The sequence below is a fragment of the Heteronotia binoei genome, chromosome 5 (assembly GCF_032191835.1).
Source record: "Heteronotia binoei isolate CCM8104 ecotype False Entrance Well chromosome 5, APGP_CSIRO_Hbin_v1, whole genome shotgun sequence".
NCBI lineage: Eukaryota > Metazoa > Chordata > Lepidosauria > Squamata > Gekkonidae > Heteronotia > Heteronotia binoei.
The window spans coordinates 150,374,722-150,394,546 of NC_083227.1; the positions used below are offsets into that span (position 1 = coordinate 150,374,722).

At 47.0% G+C, this 19,825-nt stretch overlaps 1 protein-coding gene across 1 annotated transcript in view; it reads right to left on the minus strand.

Moving 5' to 3' along the window:
- Positions 1-19,825, minus strand: part of STK10 (serine/threonine kinase 10) — a 108,391-nt gene that overhangs the window by 26,133 nt on the left and 62,433 nt on the right. Inside the window, exons 4-8 of the mRNA XM_060240587.1 lie at positions 19,052-19,201; positions 15,937-16,009; positions 14,724-14,918; positions 10,282-10,363; positions 8,822-8,956 (exon numbers count right to left, since the gene is read on the minus strand). Of these exons, the coding sequence (XP_060096570.1) occupies positions 8,822-8,956; positions 10,282-10,363; positions 14,724-14,918; positions 15,937-16,009; positions 19,052-19,201 (635 nt within the window). The remainder of the gene's footprint in view (positions 1-8,821; positions 8,957-10,281; positions 10,364-14,723; positions 14,919-15,936; positions 16,010-19,051; positions 19,202-19,825) is intronic.

Genomic DNA, 19,825 nt, shown 5'->3' on the forward strand with positions numbered 1-19,825 from the left:
GTGGTAGAGCATCTGCTTGGGAAGCAGAAGGTCCCAGGTTCAATCCCTGGCATCTCCGAAAAAGGGTCCAGGCAAATAGGTGTGAAAAACCTCAGCTTGAGACCCTGGGGAGGCACTGCCAGCCTGAGAAGACAATACTGACTTTGACGGACCAAAGGTCTGATTCAGTATAAGGCAGCTTCATATGTTCATGTTCATCCTGGCCAGTGCAACAAGAAATACACATAAAATCAATAAAACCAGTCATTTAAAACAGTCGCAACCCAATGAACATACTTTATAACATGCTGTAATTCTGCTTTCTAGGCATTGGGAGCAGTCCCCCCCCCACTTAAGTGGAGGAGGGGGAGGGGGTGCCAGCCTGGCAACCGTCACTGTCCTCAAGCAAAAGCCTGGCGGAACATCTCTGCTTTGCAGGCCCTGCAGAATTGTAAAAGATCCCGCAGGGCCCTGGCGTCTTCCGGCAGAGAGTTCCACCAGGTTGGAGCCAGGACTGAGAAAGTCCTGGCCCTCGTTGAGGACAGCTGGACCTCTTTAGGGCGGGGGATCACCAGTAGATTTCAACCAGTAGAGCATAGTGCTCTTCCAGGGACTTAGTGGAAGAGGCAGTCACGTAGATATGTTGGTTCCAGACCACTCAAGGTCTTAAAGGTCTGAAGCGGCAGAACAAAGTTTGGTGTTAAAGCTGCCACTGGACCCAAACTTTGTATTCAGTGTCCAGAAAAGAAATGCCGGCAGTGAAAAAAATTCTTCTATTTAACTTCACATATATAATCATGCCAGTAAAAAAAAAAAATCTAATTCCAACACACTATTCCATCACATGAACCATTGTGCTTAAAGTGTTGGACTAGGTCATGGAACTTTATTTTTATATATGACAACGGCAGTGAGCCTATTACATACACAAAACTGGAACAGCCCAACATTGCCTACAATAGAGGAACGGTTGGAGAAGATGCTGGAACTTGCAGCGATGGCTGAGTTTATTTCACGGATTGGAGAAAAGACAGTTCATTTATTGCTGATTGGAAACCCCTTATATACTTTTAACATGTAATAGAAAATAATGACTTGATCTGTGGGTCTGGTGAATAAAGAATTTAGATAATAGAAAAAAGAGAGTTTTTCATTGTTGTCGCACCCTGGGCACCCCTCCCGGTCTCCCGGTGCCACCATCGCCCCTCCCGGGCACTCTGGGGCATTCCCCGGAGGTCTCAGAAACAGGGGGTGGGAGCCGGGTTACTTCACCACAGGCCCCCATTCCCCTCCTGGCTGTGCTGCGGCTCCTGTCCCTCTCTCTCGCGAGGCAGCCTCAATAAGCACCAGCCAGCTTCCTCCCCGACCTCCTGCCTCCCTTCCCTTTTATCCTCCCGTCCCAATCCTCCCCCTTCCTGGGTTCCGCCCCCCTCTGGCTCCTCCCTCCCTTCAAAGCCCCAGACGCCCGGGAGAGGCGAGCCGGGGCTGGGCTGCCTGGGCGTGCCTCGGGCGTCCTGGACCTTTGCAGCATGCTGGGGTGTGGTGTCTCTCGCCGCCACGGGACAGGCGGGTCTCCTCCTCTCTGCCCAGCGCTGGGCTCAGCTTCTCCCTCCTGCTCCCCGACGTCTCGCTCTGGCCAGGCTCCCCGGACCCGGAGACGGGCTCGTTGGCTGAGAGGTGTCGTTTGGGCGGCTGTTGGCACCCCGTCAGCCCAGGTGAGGGGTGGGGCTGCCGCGGGGGCTTGGGAAGGTGTGGGAGGCTCTCGGGGCGGCGATGGGGGCCGGGAACGGCTGGCAGGTGCCGGGGGGCCCCCCTCGCGCAGTTCTCGCCCGGGCTGGGTGGGACAATTGTAAACATAGAGTAAGAGAAAATTTTGTAATCAAACCTATATTTGTCATGGTGCTGGGCTAGGATCTTGGAAATCCAGGTTCGAATCCCCACGCATGCCATGGAAGCTTGGGGGTGACCCTGGGCCAGTCACACGACTCTCAGCTTAACCCTGACTTGGTGTTACCAGAAATGCCGTCTGCCTCCTCTTTTGATGGGGAAATTAGCAAGAGGTAGACTTAGGTAAAGATATTTTGGGGCCGGATTTTCACACCAATAATACGAAGGTCCAGTATCAGAAAGAAAACTCCAGATTTAAAATAGTTTAAAATGTTTACTAGAAAAATATGTAGAAAATAGAATCACACACACAAGCAACACAGTACACACAAATCAAAGAGGCTAGGAAAATAGTGGTGAGGAATAGTGATTTTTCGGGGTTGTTGATAAGGGCAATATTTACCTGTCTATATGTGCGGAAGTCCATATAGAGAAAAATGGAGATGGGGACATGAATGACATACAGAATGCACACCATAGTGGGGTTTGCTCTCAGTTTATATAGTGTCTGGAGGGGTGGAGACCCTCCCAGAGCTGTGATGACCCATGTTTCCTCTAAGCTGCAGAGCAAAAATTCTACTTTATGAGCTACTGGCATAAAAGTTGTGGGAAAGGAAAGGTCCCCTGCGCAAGCACCAGTCGTTTCTGACTCTGGGGTGATGCTGCTTTCACAACGTTTTCACGGCAGACCTTTTTACGGGGTGGTTTGCCATTGCCTTCCCCGGTCTTTTACTAAAAGTTATGAGCTACTGCATAAATTAGTGTGCTCTGGGGTCATCTTTCCTAACCCAAGACAAAAATGTGTGAGTTGGAAGCTAAAAAACTGTGAGCTAGCTCACGCTAACTCAGCTTAGGGGCAACACTGGTGATGACTCTTAATGCCTGTTGATGGGTCTTTCCTGGGTACCTGTATAGATTCCCAGTTCAAGACAAAACGCGAGAATGACCCTTAATGTTTGTCAGGAAGAGCCGTGATGGGCTTAATGTCAGGTATCAATTTAGTTTTGATACTCTGAGGAGTCAGAAATGAAACAAAATATATGTGCAACGTGGCCTGCATCAGCATAGAGGTAAGACAAAAGATGCTGAGTTGGAGCAGGAAGGTGGAAAAGTTTAGCCATTAGTTGCTAGCCAGAGATTAAGACTTTGAAGATACTTTACCTGAGAAAAAATTGTCTTTACACATTTCATCACTGGGGGGGCGGGGTGTGGAGAGGAGTTTGCCTGGAGGATGCCTATGTTGTAGCCTGTTTTCTGAGAAGCAGCTTCCAGTTTAGGTCAGGAAAATGGAGGTCCCACTGCTTATGGGGTGCTCCCAAAAAGGTAGGTAGTGCCTCCTTGTTACACTGGGTAACCTCAGAATAGCCTGATCTTGTCAGATCTCAGAAGCTAAGCAGAGCTGACATGGGGGCAGGAAATGGCAAGCCACCTGTGAATGTCTCTTGCCTTGAAAACTCTACAGGGTCGTCATAAATCAGTTGTGACTTGACAGCAAAAAAAACAAAACAAAAAACCATTAGAGCAGGCACTTGGGAGGGCTTCTGTTCTCCATTTTGAAGCCCAATCAAACCAGATATTCTCTGCAGTAGAACTGAAAGTGGGCCATTTTTGTACCCCAGCAGAACCAGTGCAATGTACTGAGTACCCAGCATACTATTAACACAGTTTTGCTACTATACTACTCTTAAATACATAATAAGGTTGCCAATCCCCACGTGGGGGGCAAAGGATCCCCTGGTTTGGAGGCCCCCCCCCCACTTCAGGTCATCAGAAAGTGTAGGGGAGGGAAATGTTTCTGGGCAGGCCATAATTCCCTATGGAGACCAATTCCCATAGGGTATAATGGAGACGTGATCCTCGGGTATCTGGGGCTCTGGGGGGGGGCTGTTTTTTTTTTAGGTAGAGGCACCAAATTTGCAGCATAGTATCCGATGTCTCTTCTCAAAAGACCCTCCAAGTTTCAAAAAGATTGGACCAGGGGGTCCAATTCTATGAGCCCCAAAAGAAGATGCTCCATCCTACATTATTTCCAATGGAGGGAAGGCATTTAAAAGGTGTGTGGTCCCTTTAAATACGATGGCCAGAACACCCTTTAGAGTTCAAATATACTTGTCACAATCTTGCTCCTGGCTCCCCCCCCCCAAAAAAAATCTCCTGGCTCCATCTCCAAAGTCCCCAGATATTTCTTGAATTGGATTTAGCAATCCTAATACATTATGTCACCAAGCAAGATAGCAATGAGAAGGTCTTGAAACCAAGAAGTGGAAATAAAGGTGGGGCACAGAAAAACTGGGTGAAGGGAGGCAGAAATGAATGAGAAATATGTGGAAAAGAGGGAGAGAAAGTAAGAGAGGGAAAGGTTGTTTTATCTTGCTACTAGCTACTGCTTTGCAAGATCAGGCATAGCAAGGAAAGTCAGAAAGACATGGCTATTGGAGAAACTGTCCTGCAGGCTGGCAATTGCTGTAGCAGCTATCAACATGACCTATTAAAGCAGTCTGCTTGAGTCTTGCAGGAAAGGGAAGCTTAGCCAATCCTAGAGCTTTTTGCTATGCTCAGACTTCCCTGTGCCCCAAGTGGCTGCAGCCAGAACTGCATTTTAGAAATAAAAGGGAAGACGTTTGGCTAGAGGTAGCAGGATGAAGCTGCCCCCCTCGATGTGCAAGTTGATGCCATCATATTTACAATGTCAGTTCTGGCTGCTGACATCAAATTCCTCAGAAGAAAGACAGTGCAAGGCTTTTTTTTTTAAACAATGTGTGAAACAGCTGCTGATCAGGAAGCAAACTGTCACAAAAATGGTCAGCTATGCTTTCTACTTCTTCCCAAGAAAATTTCAGCCACCACTTCAAAAACACTACTTGTGTCAGAAGCACTTGCAGATGAATATTTGATGCAGCCTCATTGAGAAATAGATGGTAAACATACTAAGTGCAGATGGGACTTGCTAACAGAAAATAAAAGTACAAACAAGAATGTTTCTACTGGAAGCATATATTACATGGCTGAACTGCCTTTCTGCCACAAAACCTGTAAAAATCTAATTTCACAAAGGAGTTCTCAATTTGTGACTATTATCTTCTATAATATAATGAAAGCCCTCTTGTTGTGGCAAAATGGAGCACCCTGATTGGTTGGGACTGTGCATCGACCTTTGGCCCATCAAACCATCAATAAACTGCTCTTTTGTTGCATTGCTGACTGTGCTCTCTCCCACCCACTGCTTGGCCCCAGGACAGATGGCAATTGCTCCTCTGGGGAAACTGCTAGGCAGTGGGTGCTGCTAGGCAACTAACCTTGTTTCTCTCAGTAAAAAGCAATCAAGCTTGGTTCCCTTAGTAAAAGGTGGGCAGAAGGCACTTTCAAGTCCTATTTTGGCCTTTGAGGAAGAACTCATTGATTGACTCCACTCCTCTCTCCTGCCCAAGTGACTGTTGCTAGCCAGCCAAGCTGATTCTGTCAGAAAAGGGCAAACAACCTTGGTTCCGGCAGTTTCTAGCTTTCCCTACTCTCCCACTGGCTAAGCTGCCTATTGCTCTGCTTTGCAGAAGAGAGAAAGAAAGCCTTCCCTTGACTGGTTGACAGACAAAGGTGAAGAGCCATAGAGAAAGCCTTCTTATGACTGGCTGAAGGAGGGAAGGAGGAAGGAAGGCTTTCTCTCAATTGGCTGAGGACGTTATCAGAGAGAAAGTGTTGCTCTGAAAGGTATTACTAAAAGACTCTGAGGGAGAACTCATTGGGGCCAGTCCTGACTAGGGATGCCAGTTCTAGGCTGGTGGGAAATTCCTTCAGATTTTGTGATGGAGTTTTAGGACGGCATAGGAGTTAGGACTTCAGAGCGGGGTCTGCTAGACCCAGGTTCTTGCTGTGGAAGCTGACTTGGGTGATTTTGGACCAGTCACAGACTTTCATCCTAACCTGCCTCACAGGGTTGTTGTTCCGATTAAAGTGGGGAGAGGAAAATAATGTAAACTGCTTTAGTCCCCACCACTGTGGAGAAAGACTGTCCTTTTCCTAGGTAGAGGCTGCAGGGAGGGGGAAGGTGATGGAAAGCTGAAGTCATAGGGGCAGATAAAGGGAAAGAGATAGGGTTGCCAACTCCAGGTTAGGAAATTCTTGGAGAGTTAAGGAGTGGAGCCTGGAAAGACTGGGGTATGAGGAGGGGTGGGACCTCAGACAGGTACAATGCCATACACTGCACCCTCCAAACCAGCCATTTCCTGCTGGGGAACCACTGTTGCCATCTCCAGGTGAGGGCTGGAGATCACTCAGAATTACAACTGCTTTCCAGATGGCACAGATCAGCTCCCCTTGAGGTGAGGGGGGGAGTGAATGCCTTCACTTGGGTGGGTGGGAAGACAGCAAGGGTGGGGGAGGCTTGCTCAAAGCCTTTTTCTACAGCCCATTGTATTTTTCTCTATAATGGGCCTAATTCCTAGTTTGATTATAATTCTATTCCTCCCATGGTGTTCTTTCTCAATGTCCTCTCAACCTCTCTATGAGGTAGGTTAGGTTGAGAGGAAGTAACTGATCCAGCATCATCCAATACATTTCATGAAAGTCTCCCCAACCCAAGTCCAACACTACACTACTCTGGTTCTCTGTCATAATAATAAGAACCTATTTTAACATATTCCTCTGGCACCTAATTTAAAAATTACCTATATCATTCTTTTTCCTACTTTGGAAAGAGATTTCTGAGGAGAACTGCATAGTCTTAACCCATGCCTTGTTCTAACAGACACCTTTTGGATTCTAACTTTGGCTGTGGATGATCTACTATCGACTATCTTGCTTTTTCACCCAGTGCTGCTCCCACAGAAATGGCTTTGACTGTGATTCTGTCTGCCCTAGCACATAGAGGTCCCAACCCTCCCGCTCTAGCGGGGGACCCCAGGTTTCTGAGCCTCTTCCCCCGCTCCCCCAAAAAACAGAAGCGGGGGGAGAAGCGGCGTCCCCCTGCTGCTGGCGGCGTCGGGGGCTGCCGGGGAGGATGCTGGGGGTGAACAGCATCACCAGCGGGGGTTGAGGGGACCGCGTAAAGCTCGCGCTCCATGTGCTCCTCATCGGCTGCTGTGCTGCTGGAGGCGGCTGACCACGTGGTCGGTGTAAAGGACGGGCTTGAGGGAGCGCGAGCGCTGCGGCCAGCCGTAGCAGAAGGTCTCCACGCCCCGCCCGTTGCGCCCGTAGCGCTCGCGCACCCTCAAGCCCGTCCTTTACACCGACCGCGTGGTCAGCTGCCTCTAGCAGCACAGCCGCCGCCACCCTCGCCGCGGCACGTGGTTTGGGGGGCAGGATCGTGGGCCCTCCGGAAGTCCAGGGCTGGGCCGGGGAGGGAAGCCAGCATCAGACCCTTCGAGGGGGCAGACCCTCCCCACCCAGCCCCGACCAAGGAAGGGCAAGCGGAGGAGGTCTCCCTGGGAGTCAGGGGTGCAAAACATACGCCTCCTGCCCCCGAGCACCACTTACCGACGGGGGCTGCCCGAGCCGGCAGACGGCGGGGCGCAGGTTCCGGCCCGAAGGGGCGCCCAACTCGGAGCAAACTTTCCCCGGCGCCGCGCGTCTCCTTCTCCGCCAGGTGAGCGCGCGCGCGGCAGGTGAGCCCTTTGGCCCAGGTGAGCCCTTCCTCTCCCGCGCGGCCGCCTCCTGGTTAACCCCTTCGCCTCTGGGCCCTCCCTGGAGAGCCTGGGAAACTCCCTGAGACCGGGCAGGCCAGCTGGAGCCGAGCCGCTCCCCTGCCTGCCCCCCCGCCTGAGTTAAGGCTTTGGCCCAGGGCTGGCCAAATTGTGGCCACGCGTGGCTCTTTCGCACATAGCGTGTGGCTCTCAAAGCCCCCCGCCCCATCAGCCGGCTTGGAGAAGGCATTTGTCTCCAGAGGCTCGGAGAATGCATTTAAAATTAAAGCTGCTTTCTTTCTGCCTGTCTCCCCCATAGGGTTGCCAATCCCCAGGTGGGGGCAGGGGATCCCCCGGTTTGGAGGCCCTCCCCGCGCTTCAGGGTCATCAGAAAGCGGGGGGAGGGGAGGGAAATGTCTGCTGGAAACTCTGCTATTCCATAGGGAGATTTATTCCTATAGAAAATAATGGGGAATTGACTTGGGGGTATCTGGGGCTCTGAGGGGGGGCTGTTTTTTGAGGTAGAGGCACCAAATTTTCAGTATAGCATCTAGTGCCTCTCCCCAAAGTACCCCCCAAGTTTCAAAAAGATTGGACCAGGGGGTCCAATTCTATGAGCCCCCAAAGAAGATGCCCCTATCTATTATTTCCTATGGAAGGAAGGCATTGAAAAGGTGCTGTCCCTTTAAATGTGATGGCCAGAACTCCCTTTGGAGTTCAATGATGCTTGTCACAGCCTTGATCTTGGCTCCACCCCTGATGTCTCCTGGCTCCACCCCCAAAGTCTCCTGGCTCCATCCCCAAAGTCCCCAGATATTTCTTGAATTGGACTTGGCAACTCTACTAGCACAGCCTGGTACCAGCCACTGGAGTCTAGCGAGCAGCTCCCAACTGACCTCAGACACACTTTTCTCATAGTGAAAGGGCTAGTGGATAAAACCTTCCTCACTCTTGTAATCATTCTGGCCACACTGAAAAGCCCTGCTTTGTACAGTATTTACTCAGAAGGCTCTTGTACAGGAGGAAAGGGAAGGCTGGCTTTCTGCCCACTGCATTGTTTCCCAGCGCCCTTAGACGCTGTGAAGAAAAGCGTCTCCCCACTTAAGAAAATGTTTTTCCTGTCCACCTGCAAGGAACCAGCAAAGTAACTCCCCTCCCCCAGTGTGTGCCTGGGTCAAAATCAGTGATAAATTTCCCTTCAATCCAGCTAGCTGTAGTTGTAAAAGCTTTTTTATAAACCATTCCTGGTGCTTCTTCATACGCATGTGCGGGCATGTCCTCTTTGCCCCTTTTAAACAACAGCTTTCTTAATCCATCAAGGTAAAAGGAGTAAGACTTACAGATGCAGATTCTAATGAGTCATCCTCTTCTCCTTCCTCTCTATTGTCTTCAATTTCCTCCATGACTTCAGCCTTCGCCTCTGCAACAAGTTCCCGCAGGGCTCGGTTACTAGTGACTTTGCTGATAAAGGGGTGCTGAAAAAAAACAAGAATGTACCAAGTGAGAACAATTATTCCTGTCACTAAAGCCACGATGGGTCCAAGTGGACTTAGGTGGTTCTGATAACTCTTCTCATTGCCTTTTCTACCCTAATCATTAATCTAGCCCTCTCTCAATAGCAATTTAACCTATGCAGCAGGAGCAATAGTATAGAAATTTTGACTCTGTGAAGTGTATCTTTTACATCACAAGGGGCCAGTTCCTCAGAGAGTGGTACAAGAATCAGAAATACATTTTGATGTATTTTGATGACACCCACATGGGTTACCACATTCCGGCTATCATTTCAGAGTTCTGGGGGCATGTGTATGCCTGTTCACAACAAGAGGCTCACATACAAGAGCCACACAGAAGAAACACAAACGTCATATGAAATATCTATTTTTACAATGTCGACAAACTATTTTCTTTGTCCTTACAGGTGAAAACTACAGGAGAGACACCTTGATTAAAATCTGTCTACATGGCTAGAAAACATTTTCTCTTTTTAACTTTAGGCAAGGATAAGGAGGTAGGTGGATGAGAGCAATGGGTGTAATTTGGACAGACGAAAGAAGTGGTGGTGAGTGCCATCAAGTCACAGCTGACTTATGCTGACCCCATAGGGTTTTCAGGGCAAGATGCATTCAGAGGTGGTTTGTCGTTTCCTGCCTCCATGTCACATATGAACATATGAAGCTGCCTTATACTGAATCAGACCTTTGGTCCATCAAAGTTAGTATTGTCTACTCAGACGGGCAGCGGCTCTCCAGGGTCTCAAGCGGAGGTTTTTCACACCTATTTGCCTGGACCCTTTTAGTTGGAGATGCCGGGGATTGAACCTGAGACCTTCTGCTTCCCAAGCAGATGCTCTACCACTGAGCCACAACCCTGTGTTCCTTGAAAGTCTCACATCTATCTACTGCCTGGGGTCAATCTTGCTTAGTTTCCAAGACCTGACAAGACTGCACTAGCCTGGGCTATCAAGGTCAAGGCAACATAAATGGTACTTGCAATGAATTCCCATTCAACTCCAGGCGTAGGACTGCAGTCTGCATTGGACAGTTCTGTCCCAGGAGACAGGCCTAGTCAAATTAGCATAGCTTCTACGGGGTGGGGGGGCTTGTCCAGTTAGGAGCCGTGACTTAGCAGAGAATCTCACCTAATATATACACCAATGAATCCCCAAACAAATTTAAATTATTTGGCTGAGACTGAACAAGCAGTTGCATATGCATCCTAGTACTCTCACCAAAGATTATACATCTCTTAGTTGGCGGGGGGTGGGTGGGGGGAGTCACTATTGAGTTCCTGCACTTACCTCCAGCAATTGTGCTGCACTCAGTCGTGTCTCGGGGTTCTTATCAAGGGCTGTCTTCAGGAAGTCGTTGAATTCTAGAGACCTTAAAAAAATTTAAAAACCACAAGGTCATTAGCTCATCAGCAAGAACCACTGAAGGGCGGGGGGGGGGGGGATCGCTTGCATCAATTATATTCCAGGCATTATCACAAATTATGGTCAGTACCAGCAGACTGAAAGGAGTACCTTTGAGGCAAAGCAAGCACAAACATAACATATGTGATAAAAGGCACAAAAATACAATCAGGCCAATTACAGCTGGTCTGTGTTCTCAATTCATGCCAAAGCTCCCAAAAGTAAGCAAGCTCACATGAGGACAATTGTAAGCATGAGCCAATACAAAGCTTTCTGTCAGGCAAGTGACTATAATGCTGCCCTGCACTTTTTTAATCAATACGGATTTCCATGTAAGGGCAGGCCTAAATACTGACTGGCAATTCCTATACAATCATAGGGGGGGGAATGCCATAAATGCATTTACCCACTGATGATAATGGCTAGTTAGTTTTCTGCAACAAACAGCATCCTACCTCAAGCAAAAGAATTGCAGGGAAGAGGAAATAGCCTTGCTAGTACCCTCTCTTTTCTTAAAAACAAGAAAAATGTCTGGATAAACATGTATTCCCATGCAGAGTTCATACACCAGGAGATTGCACCAAGAATACTGTATGAAGAGTGAAGAAAAAAAAAAGGGGGGGGGGACACAAAGTTTGCATATGTGCAGGGGATTATAATACTAACCCCCATAAAAATATACAGATTGCATGCCTGCAATACTCCAGCAACCGCATTCCATACAATATTGCTAAACAATTAACATCCCCAACAGAAAACCCTGTACTTTGCGAAACCAGCAAGAACAGTACAACCATGAAGGAAGGCGTGAGGGGTCTGAGCAACAACTGTGGAGCAGTCATGTACTTTCCACCATAACAACTCTGTTGGAGGGAGGGCTCCATAATGTCACGAGCTGGGGCTGAGTCAGGCAAAGTCCAGGGGCGGTCCAGGGTCTGCAACTGGTGAGCAAGGTGGGTCCAAGGCGCCAAAACAGAATCGTAATCCAGGTATCACAGGTCAGAGGTTCCGAAGCCGAAGTCAGGGGGTCCAGAGGTCCAAGCCAAAGTCAGGAATCCAAAAGCCAAAGTCAAGAGCCGGAGTGGATGCTAGGATGTCAGGTATGTGACTAGTTGCTTCCACAAAGCCTCCTCCCAAAGCCCACAGCTATATAGCCCTCTGCTGCCTGTTGCTCATTTGGGCTAATTGCTGTCTCAGAGCAGCAGCCAGGATCCTGCCGAAACTTAAGCATCCTCACACTTAGAAGGGCCAGAATCCTTTCAACACTCAGGGAGCGTCTTGCTTGTGAGCGTGCCGCCCTCCTCCGATCCCTGAGGTCCCGACGAAGGCGGTCACGCACACGAGCCATCCGAGAGGGCGAGGCAGGGGGGCTTGGATCTTCTTCAGCAGGAGGCAGGGGCACTGGTGCAGGTGGCAGGGGCACAGTTCCTTCTGCAGGCTCGGCTTCTTCTGCAGGGTCCCCAGCACCCATGACACATAAGGCTAATAAGCCGAGGCAGCCCAGTCAGCTTCATGGGTGAATGGGGATTTGTATATTACACATAACATATTAGTGATGTTCTGAAAGACCAGTTTCCCTGAGCCTGAGGTCTCACAGGCAGAACTCTTTAATTGTGAGGATCCTACCTTGCAAGGGTAAGCTTTACAGCCATTGGCTTATATCCTTACCACTCCACTCAGTGACATGTGAAGGCTTCCTCCAGCCTCAGGAGGTAGCAAAAGGCTCATTAGATCACAGGAAGATTTCAAACACTGCTGAGTGGAATGACAGGATACAGACCAATGAATTTATCCCACTTAATTGCAGGCGTTTTGACAGCTCAACGAAAGTGGCAATCCAGTGTGCTGCAGCAGTGAAAAAAGCAAACTCTAGGTTAGGGATTATCAGGAAAGAGACTGGAAGCAAAATGGGCAATATTATAATGCCCCTGTATGGATCAATGGTACGGAATACTGTGTACATAGCTCCCTCCAGGAGTTGGCGACTCAATAGGGAGCTGACGGGACCGGGTCTGAAGGTGGAATCGGGCCGGTTCCGTCACACTTGGCGGCAGCGGTGGGATGAGAACAAACAGAGAACTGGATTGGCCAGGCATTTTTGGTTTTTGATATGTGCAAGCACCCAGAGGAAGCAACAGAGGTTTTGTTTTCTTTTCGGGTCAACTGGAGTAGGGAAAGTTCAGTTTAGTTAGGATGGAGCGTGCTAAGAAACTGGAAATCCTGAAGATGACAAAGCCACAGCTCCAGGAAGAGTGCGCAAAGCAAGAGCTGGAGTGTGACAACCTGACTGTAATAGATATGCAAGTCCTCCTGTTGGAGCATCATCAGCATGCAGGGGCACCTGCAAAAGTGCCCCCCACCCAGTCAGAAGCAATCTTGCGGCTACAGTTGGAACTGGAGAGAATGCGTATCAAGAGGAAGGAAAGACAAGCTGAGATCCGCAGACAGGAGGAACGAGAGAGAGAGGAACAGGACTCCCACATATCTCAAAAAGCATATTGCAGAGCCAGAAAAAGGACAGAGGGCAACCAAGATGATCAGGGGGTTGAAGCACCTTCCCTATGAGGAAGAGTCTGGGACTTTTCATTTTAGAAAAGAGACAACTAAGAGGAGGACATGATGGAGCTTTATAAAATTATGCGTGGTGTGGAGAGAGTTGACAAACAGAAATGTTCGTCCCTCTTCCAAAACAGAATCCGAGGGCTTTCAATGAAGCTGATGGGCAGTAGACTCCGGACGGACAAATTGATATACTTCTTTCTACAGAGAGTGATTAAAACGTGGAATTTGCTGCCAGAGGATGTAGTAATAGCAACAGGAATAAACAGCCTTTAAAAGGGCTTAGACAGATTCATGGAGGATGAGGGGAACCTCCATATTCAGAGGCACTAATCCCAGAGCCAGGAGCAAAATCAGGGGAAAGTCTTTTGGCCTCTCTGCCCTGTTGTTGGCCCTCCAGAGGAATTGGTTGGGCTCTGTGTGAGACAGAATGTTGGACTAGATGGACCACTGGCCTGATCCAGCAGGGCTCTTCTGATGTTCTTATGAAGGCCTCAGCCTCTCTGCTCTGTTGTTGGCCCTCCAGAGGAATTGGTTGGGCTCTGCGTGAGACAGAATGTTGGACTAGATGGACCACTGGCCTGATCCAGCAGGGCTCTTCTGATGTTCTTATGAAGGCCTCAGCCTCTCTGCTCTGTTGTTGGCCCTCCAGAGGAATTGGTTGGGCTCTGTGTGAGACAGAATGTTGGACTAGATGGACCACTGGCCTGATCCAGCAGGGCTCTTCTGATGTTCTTATGAAGGCCTCAGCCTCTCTGCTCTGTTGTTGGCCCTCCAGAGGAATTGGTTGGGCTCTGTGTGAGACAGAATGTTGGACTAGATGGACCACTGGCCTGATCCAGCAGGGCTCTTCTGATGTTCTTATGAAGGCCTCAGCCTCTCTGCTCTGTTGTTGGCCCTCCAGAGGAATTGGTTGGGCTCTGTGTGAGACAGAATGTTGGACTAGATGGACCACTGGCCTGATCCAGCAGGGCTCTTCTGATGTTCTTATGAAGGCCTCAGCCTCTCTGCTCTGTTGTTGGCCCTCCAGAGGAATTGGTTGGGCTCTGTGTGAGACAGAATGTTGGACTAGATGGACCACTGGCCTGATCCAGCAGGGCTCTTCTGATGTTCTTATGAAGGCCTCAGCCTCTCTGCTCTGTTGTTGGCCCTCCAGAGGAATTGGTTGGGCTCTGCGTGAGACAGAATGTTGGACTAGATGGACCACTGGCCTGATCCAGCAGGGCTCTTCTGATGTTCTTATGAAGGCCTCAGCCTCTCTGCTCTGTTGTTGGCCCTCCAGAGGAATTGGTTGGGCTCTGTGTGAGACAGAATGTTGGACTAGATGGACCACTGGCCTGATCCAGCAGGGCTCTTCTGATGTTCTTATGAAGGCCTCAGCCTCTCTGCTCTGTTGTTGGCCCTCCAGAGGAATTGGTTGGGCTCTGCGTGAGACAGAATGTTGGACTAGATGGACCACTGGCCTGATCCAGCAGGGCTCTTCTGATGTTCTTATGAAGGCCTCAGCCTCTCTGCTCTGTTGTTGGCCCTCCAGAGGAATTGGTTGGGCTCTGTGTGAGACAGAATGTTGGACTAGATGGACCACTGGCCTGATCCAGCAGGGCTCTCTCTTCTTTTGTTCTTAACTATGAAAGGTGTTAACTGCAGAACTCAACATATCACACCGTCTTCTCTGGGGAACTAGAGAAAAAGACATAAGCTGCTTGCAATCCTGCTTGTATGTTTCCCACACGTGCATACACATAACATACACAAAGCATATTTCTCACCACTTTGAGGGATAGCTAAGAGTGGGAGGGTCAGACTTGGCTATTTTCAGGAGGACTCTCATGGGATTGAGCTCATGATGAGGAGGTTCTATCTGAGCCATTTCTATCAGTGTTATGCCCAAAGACCAGATGTCCGCCTTGTAGTCATATGGGGTGTCTTTCATAGTCTCACACATTACCACCTCAGGAGCCATCCTAGAAGAAAGCAAAGGACAATTGAGTTCTGCTTGGAAGAGGTTTACTACTGATCACTGGTTTGAAGAAGCAGCCTGACTCTCTCTTCCCAATATTTCATTTGTTTTAGGACTAGAGATGACCACAGAGTGTCGAAATACGACTGCAGATAGGTTTTGAATGAGGTTTGGTGAAAAGCTTTCATTAATCTAGTCAGTGCCAATTACTTTTAGGTTCCACTGTTTACAGCAAAAGAGATCAGTGCATGCTTTACTCTCCCACTGAAATTCAAAAAGGAGGTGGGAAATGGTAAATTTTAGCTAGACATGACCCTCATTTCCCTTCCCCCTTGATCTCTTCATTTTCAGCTGGCTGTGACCACAGTGGGTCAAAGACATTTGGCCTAGATGCTGCTTTAGCCCAAAAATGAATGCTCACTAATCACATCTCTTTAGCAAAATGGCTGATTTAGAGATTACATTCCCGTTGCTTTCATATGTCCGGAGCAGCTTCCAATGGACATTCCATCAATAGTTGGGCTGAGGAGAGAGGATGTGAATGGCCCGAGTTTCATCAACACCCTAGCTGTTTAAAGACATCCAGACTTTCCCCTGCCCCCAATGGGGGAGTGAGTAAACGTGAGAGAACTTTACTATAAGAGATTGACTTAATTTCCCCAAGCTTCTTTCATTGCATCTGTTTTTCCCAAAGATGAAGTTTATGAGATTCTCAGAACTTTGATACAGGGCCACTTTAAAACAATTCTGACAAGGCAGTATTATGGTTTAGGAGTGCAACCGTGTATTTAAATACATACAATCAGACCACTGGACAGCACCGAGATGGTATTAAACTATCAAGCCACGTGACACACATATGTGCCCTTTCATATAGGCAGTTTAAATCTAGCTAAAAGGCAGATACACACAACCACAAGCTAGAACACCTGAACTTTATGGCTTCACCTGTCTTGCAAACATGACTTCTGATTCATGCACTAAGAAACAACAATCACCTTACCCAGTCAATATTCACTCACCAGTATGGTGTGCCAATAAAAGAATCCCGTCTTTGCAATGTCTTCATGTTTTTGGCAGATACTCCAAAGTCCGCTGCAAAGAATACAATCATTCTAAATGCTCTCATTAAATTTGTACGGTGTTTGCCCTTTAAGGAGTCTAAGATGACTCAAACTACCTTCGCACCCCGTTTCAAGACACTCCCTCACAACAAACAAAAAGGTCCAAGAGACCGGTGCCTGGACCAATGTTCAGAAACACTGCAAGACTAGCTGTAGACAGCATATTTTTCATACTTTGTCATCAGGAGATTGCCAAGAGCACATTCCAATTCAAACTGTGAGCTCCATGATGCAGCAATACATTCTCAGTCAGCTGAAGCAAGTTCTACCTCATACTACAGAAACAAATAAATACCATAAGACAGGCTATCCTCCTTTGAGGCTATCCTCTCTTGAGCCTATCATGTCTCAGAACCCACATTTCTTGTTAACTGCCCTCCTCTCAGGCCAAAATAATATTTTTTTAAAACCCTGCCAGAATGGGGAGGGGCACACACTGAGTGAAACCTTTCCACCTTCCATTGGAATAAAGTAGCTCTTTGCTGTATAATAGGGTTAAGTTGGATAGCACAACCCTCAGCACAATCCTAACACATCATAAATTGCTGTTTTCTGCTGTTGCCAGCAGTTCTATTTAATGTTAGGGTTATTCTACTTCTCCCTAGAATTTTCCACTAGAAAATGTCATTTCAAAGCAGATTTCAGCTCCCCCCCCATCAACTACATTCTCTCCACATGCCATAGAAAAAAAGTTTATTCCAAATAAAAGAATGGCATGCTGTGGTTTTTATGAAGATTAAACAGTAATTTCTACAGAATAAAACAGTAATGAATATTTATAATAAAACCCCTTGAATTTATCAGCTTTGCTTTTCCTTTACCTCTTTCTACTTCTGCTTCTTCCAACTTCCTTTATGTTCCTTCCTATCTTGTACAGACTATGGATTCCTATAATGATGCCTTTAATGATCTCATTAAATTTGTAATGTGTTTGCACTTCAAGGAGTCCAAGATGACTCAAACTACCCTCGCACCCCATTTCAAGACACTCCCTCATGACAAACACAAAGGTCCAAGAGACCAGTGCCTGGACCAATGTTTTATGGCTTCTATGCAACATTTATTAGTTCTGGACAACTTTGATTCTAACTGGTGATAAGATCAGAAGATGTGAAACTGATTGTGACAAAGCTATTGGAGGATAGGAGGATTTCTGCAGATAGAGAGGGTAGCCATATTTGCACTGGGAGGAAGTGGCAGATCTCCAATTCCCCTTTCGTGCAATTCCTGGAAGTCCCGTTCTCCCAGAAACAGCATTTGGTGCTGAAGTGGGAACAGAAAAACCAAGAAATCCTGCTCCACTGATGGAAATACCTGTCAATATAAATTTTTGGTGAATCCAACTTAATGTCTGGTGAAAACTGCAAAGCATCAGCCAATGAAGTCATGTATAGTAAATGGTGGACCACAGAACTTTGTTCCCATTCTTTAAGTGTTGCATCCAGTTCCTTATTAAGCATTGCTGTGGCAGTCATTCAGGTATGCCTCTTCCTATCAACCACCAGAGGTAACTAGCACAGCCTGCTCTTATAAAGCAGTGGCTTTGAAATGTATTATGCACAGAACACACAATTCCAGAGTAGGGATTCCAGAAGCTTACCAACTGAGGTGAAGAGTAAAAGTGTCACTGTTAAAAAACAAACAACCATACAGTCTGTCTCCTTGGAATTTATGTTGGAAAACAGAAGAAGGGGCTCATGGGTAGAAGAGGAACTGTACATTCCATTTTGACATCAGGTAGCTGAAGTGGAAAATATTTTAGTTGCTACGCTCTTATTCAAGTAGCTGATAGTAGCATCCCACAGAGTTCATAAAATGACACAACCGCAATTGGCTCAGAACTGTTGCTTCCAGGAAGCTTCTGCATTGCAAAAAAAAAAAAAAAACCCAAAAAACTTGCCTACATAAAGGACTTTAAAAGAAAGATTTTCAAGCTGAGTGTTACAGGGAACTTCTTGCCGTGTTAACTCCAATGAGTTGCTGCAAAGAAGCAATTTGTCTCTTTCTCATTTCCCTCCCCTTGTAAAAAACCCAATTTACTCAACTATCAAAAACTGACCTCTGAAGACGCAAACGCTGACAGAGATCATACTTCTGATATTTAAGACTCTATCGTGTTCATTTTTCAGCAGTGTGACTGAGTACAGAAGTTATATTTAGACAGTCTTTTTTAATGCTACACATTTATTGCAGTAATTTGCAACACTTTATTAAATATATATATATATATATATATAAGCACTACCATGCCTACCAGATTTCAAATAAACCTGTGCCTATCATTATAGGTATGACCATGCTGTTTACAGTTGTTCTGTTAGTTATCCCTGTAGTGGTCAAATAAGCCACTGCAAACCTCAGAACACATGAATGAAAGGCAGCCTATGGATAAACCATGTCTTCCCAAGAAAGGCAATTAATCTTTAGCAGTAGGAGGGGCACATTCCTAAGTACAGAAGAGTTTTGCTCCCATTAATAAGCTGCTCTGATGAGCCCCTATGGTCAAAAAGGACCAAACTACTTATTTCTCTGATATTAATCAATGGACAACTTTTCAGTACTGTGCCATGAGCCACAGCCTAAAAAAATCAAGATCTTCTGGAATGCAAATTCAAACCCCAGCTCAGCCATGAAGCTCTCTGTATGGCTTTGGGCAAGTCATTATCTCTCTGCTCATCAGGCCTTGTAGAATGCTGCAAGGCTACAATTTGGGGTACCAACTGCTCAGAGGAAAATTGGAAGGTGGGGATACAGCTGTAACAAATTATTATTAAGAAGCCACCATGCAGGCACAATTTTCACACACACACACACACACACACACACACACACACACACACACATATATATAAAAAACTGTCTGTGTGGTCACAAATAACTCTGAAATTCTGAAGGATGTTGCATCCACTATTTTCAGAGCAACTCAGCTTACTGCATCCAAGGACATGGAATAATTTTGTGTGTGTTTGCATATCCGCTTATTTCTTGCACAAGAACAAAGTAGTCCTCTCACCAAGCTTGATATCACCATCCTGGGTAAGCAATACATTGCCTGCCTTCAAATCTCGATGGATAATCTTCTTGCTGTGAAGATAGTTCAATCCTTCTAGCATCTGGCGGCAGATCACTTGGATCTGGGGTTCAGTCAAGCCTCGATCCAGCTCTGTAAAACAATTAAAACAGGCAACTGGAAAGGATCCTAAACATAACCTCACCCAAGCAGCATAGTTGGCCTCTCTCCTAAACTTGAATCATCAACTGCATATGGGTTGTTCCAGCATATGTACAGGGGTAGTATTAATCCTTGTTTACTACTTTTATTTTTAAAACATTTTAGCCCACCTCCTACTCGAGACAGCTTATGACATAAACCCACTCACTGACTGATCCCAAAGGAAAAGAAGTTGTCATTCTCCCAAACTCAATACTTTTTCCCCCAAAATACATTACTGAACTTGACAAAGCTTAAATTAAAAAAGAATAATTCTGATCTTCATTCTGCATGTACCATCTGCCTGCATGAGTGAAGGATGTTCATCATGAATTCAAAGTGCCCAGGTGGAATTCATTTATCTATAGGGGATATCAATCTTTTCTAGTGATTAACCATGCATTTTTGTCTTACTCTCCTGGAAGCCACAGTCTGGGTATTCAGACCTGTGGTTTCTATGCTCTCTTTCACAGGGGGCAGCCTCACCATCTCCTATTTTGAGAATAGGTGCCAAACAATTTGGACTTTGAAACAGAGACCGATCTCCTCTCCTCTCCTCTCCTCTGTGGGTCTTCC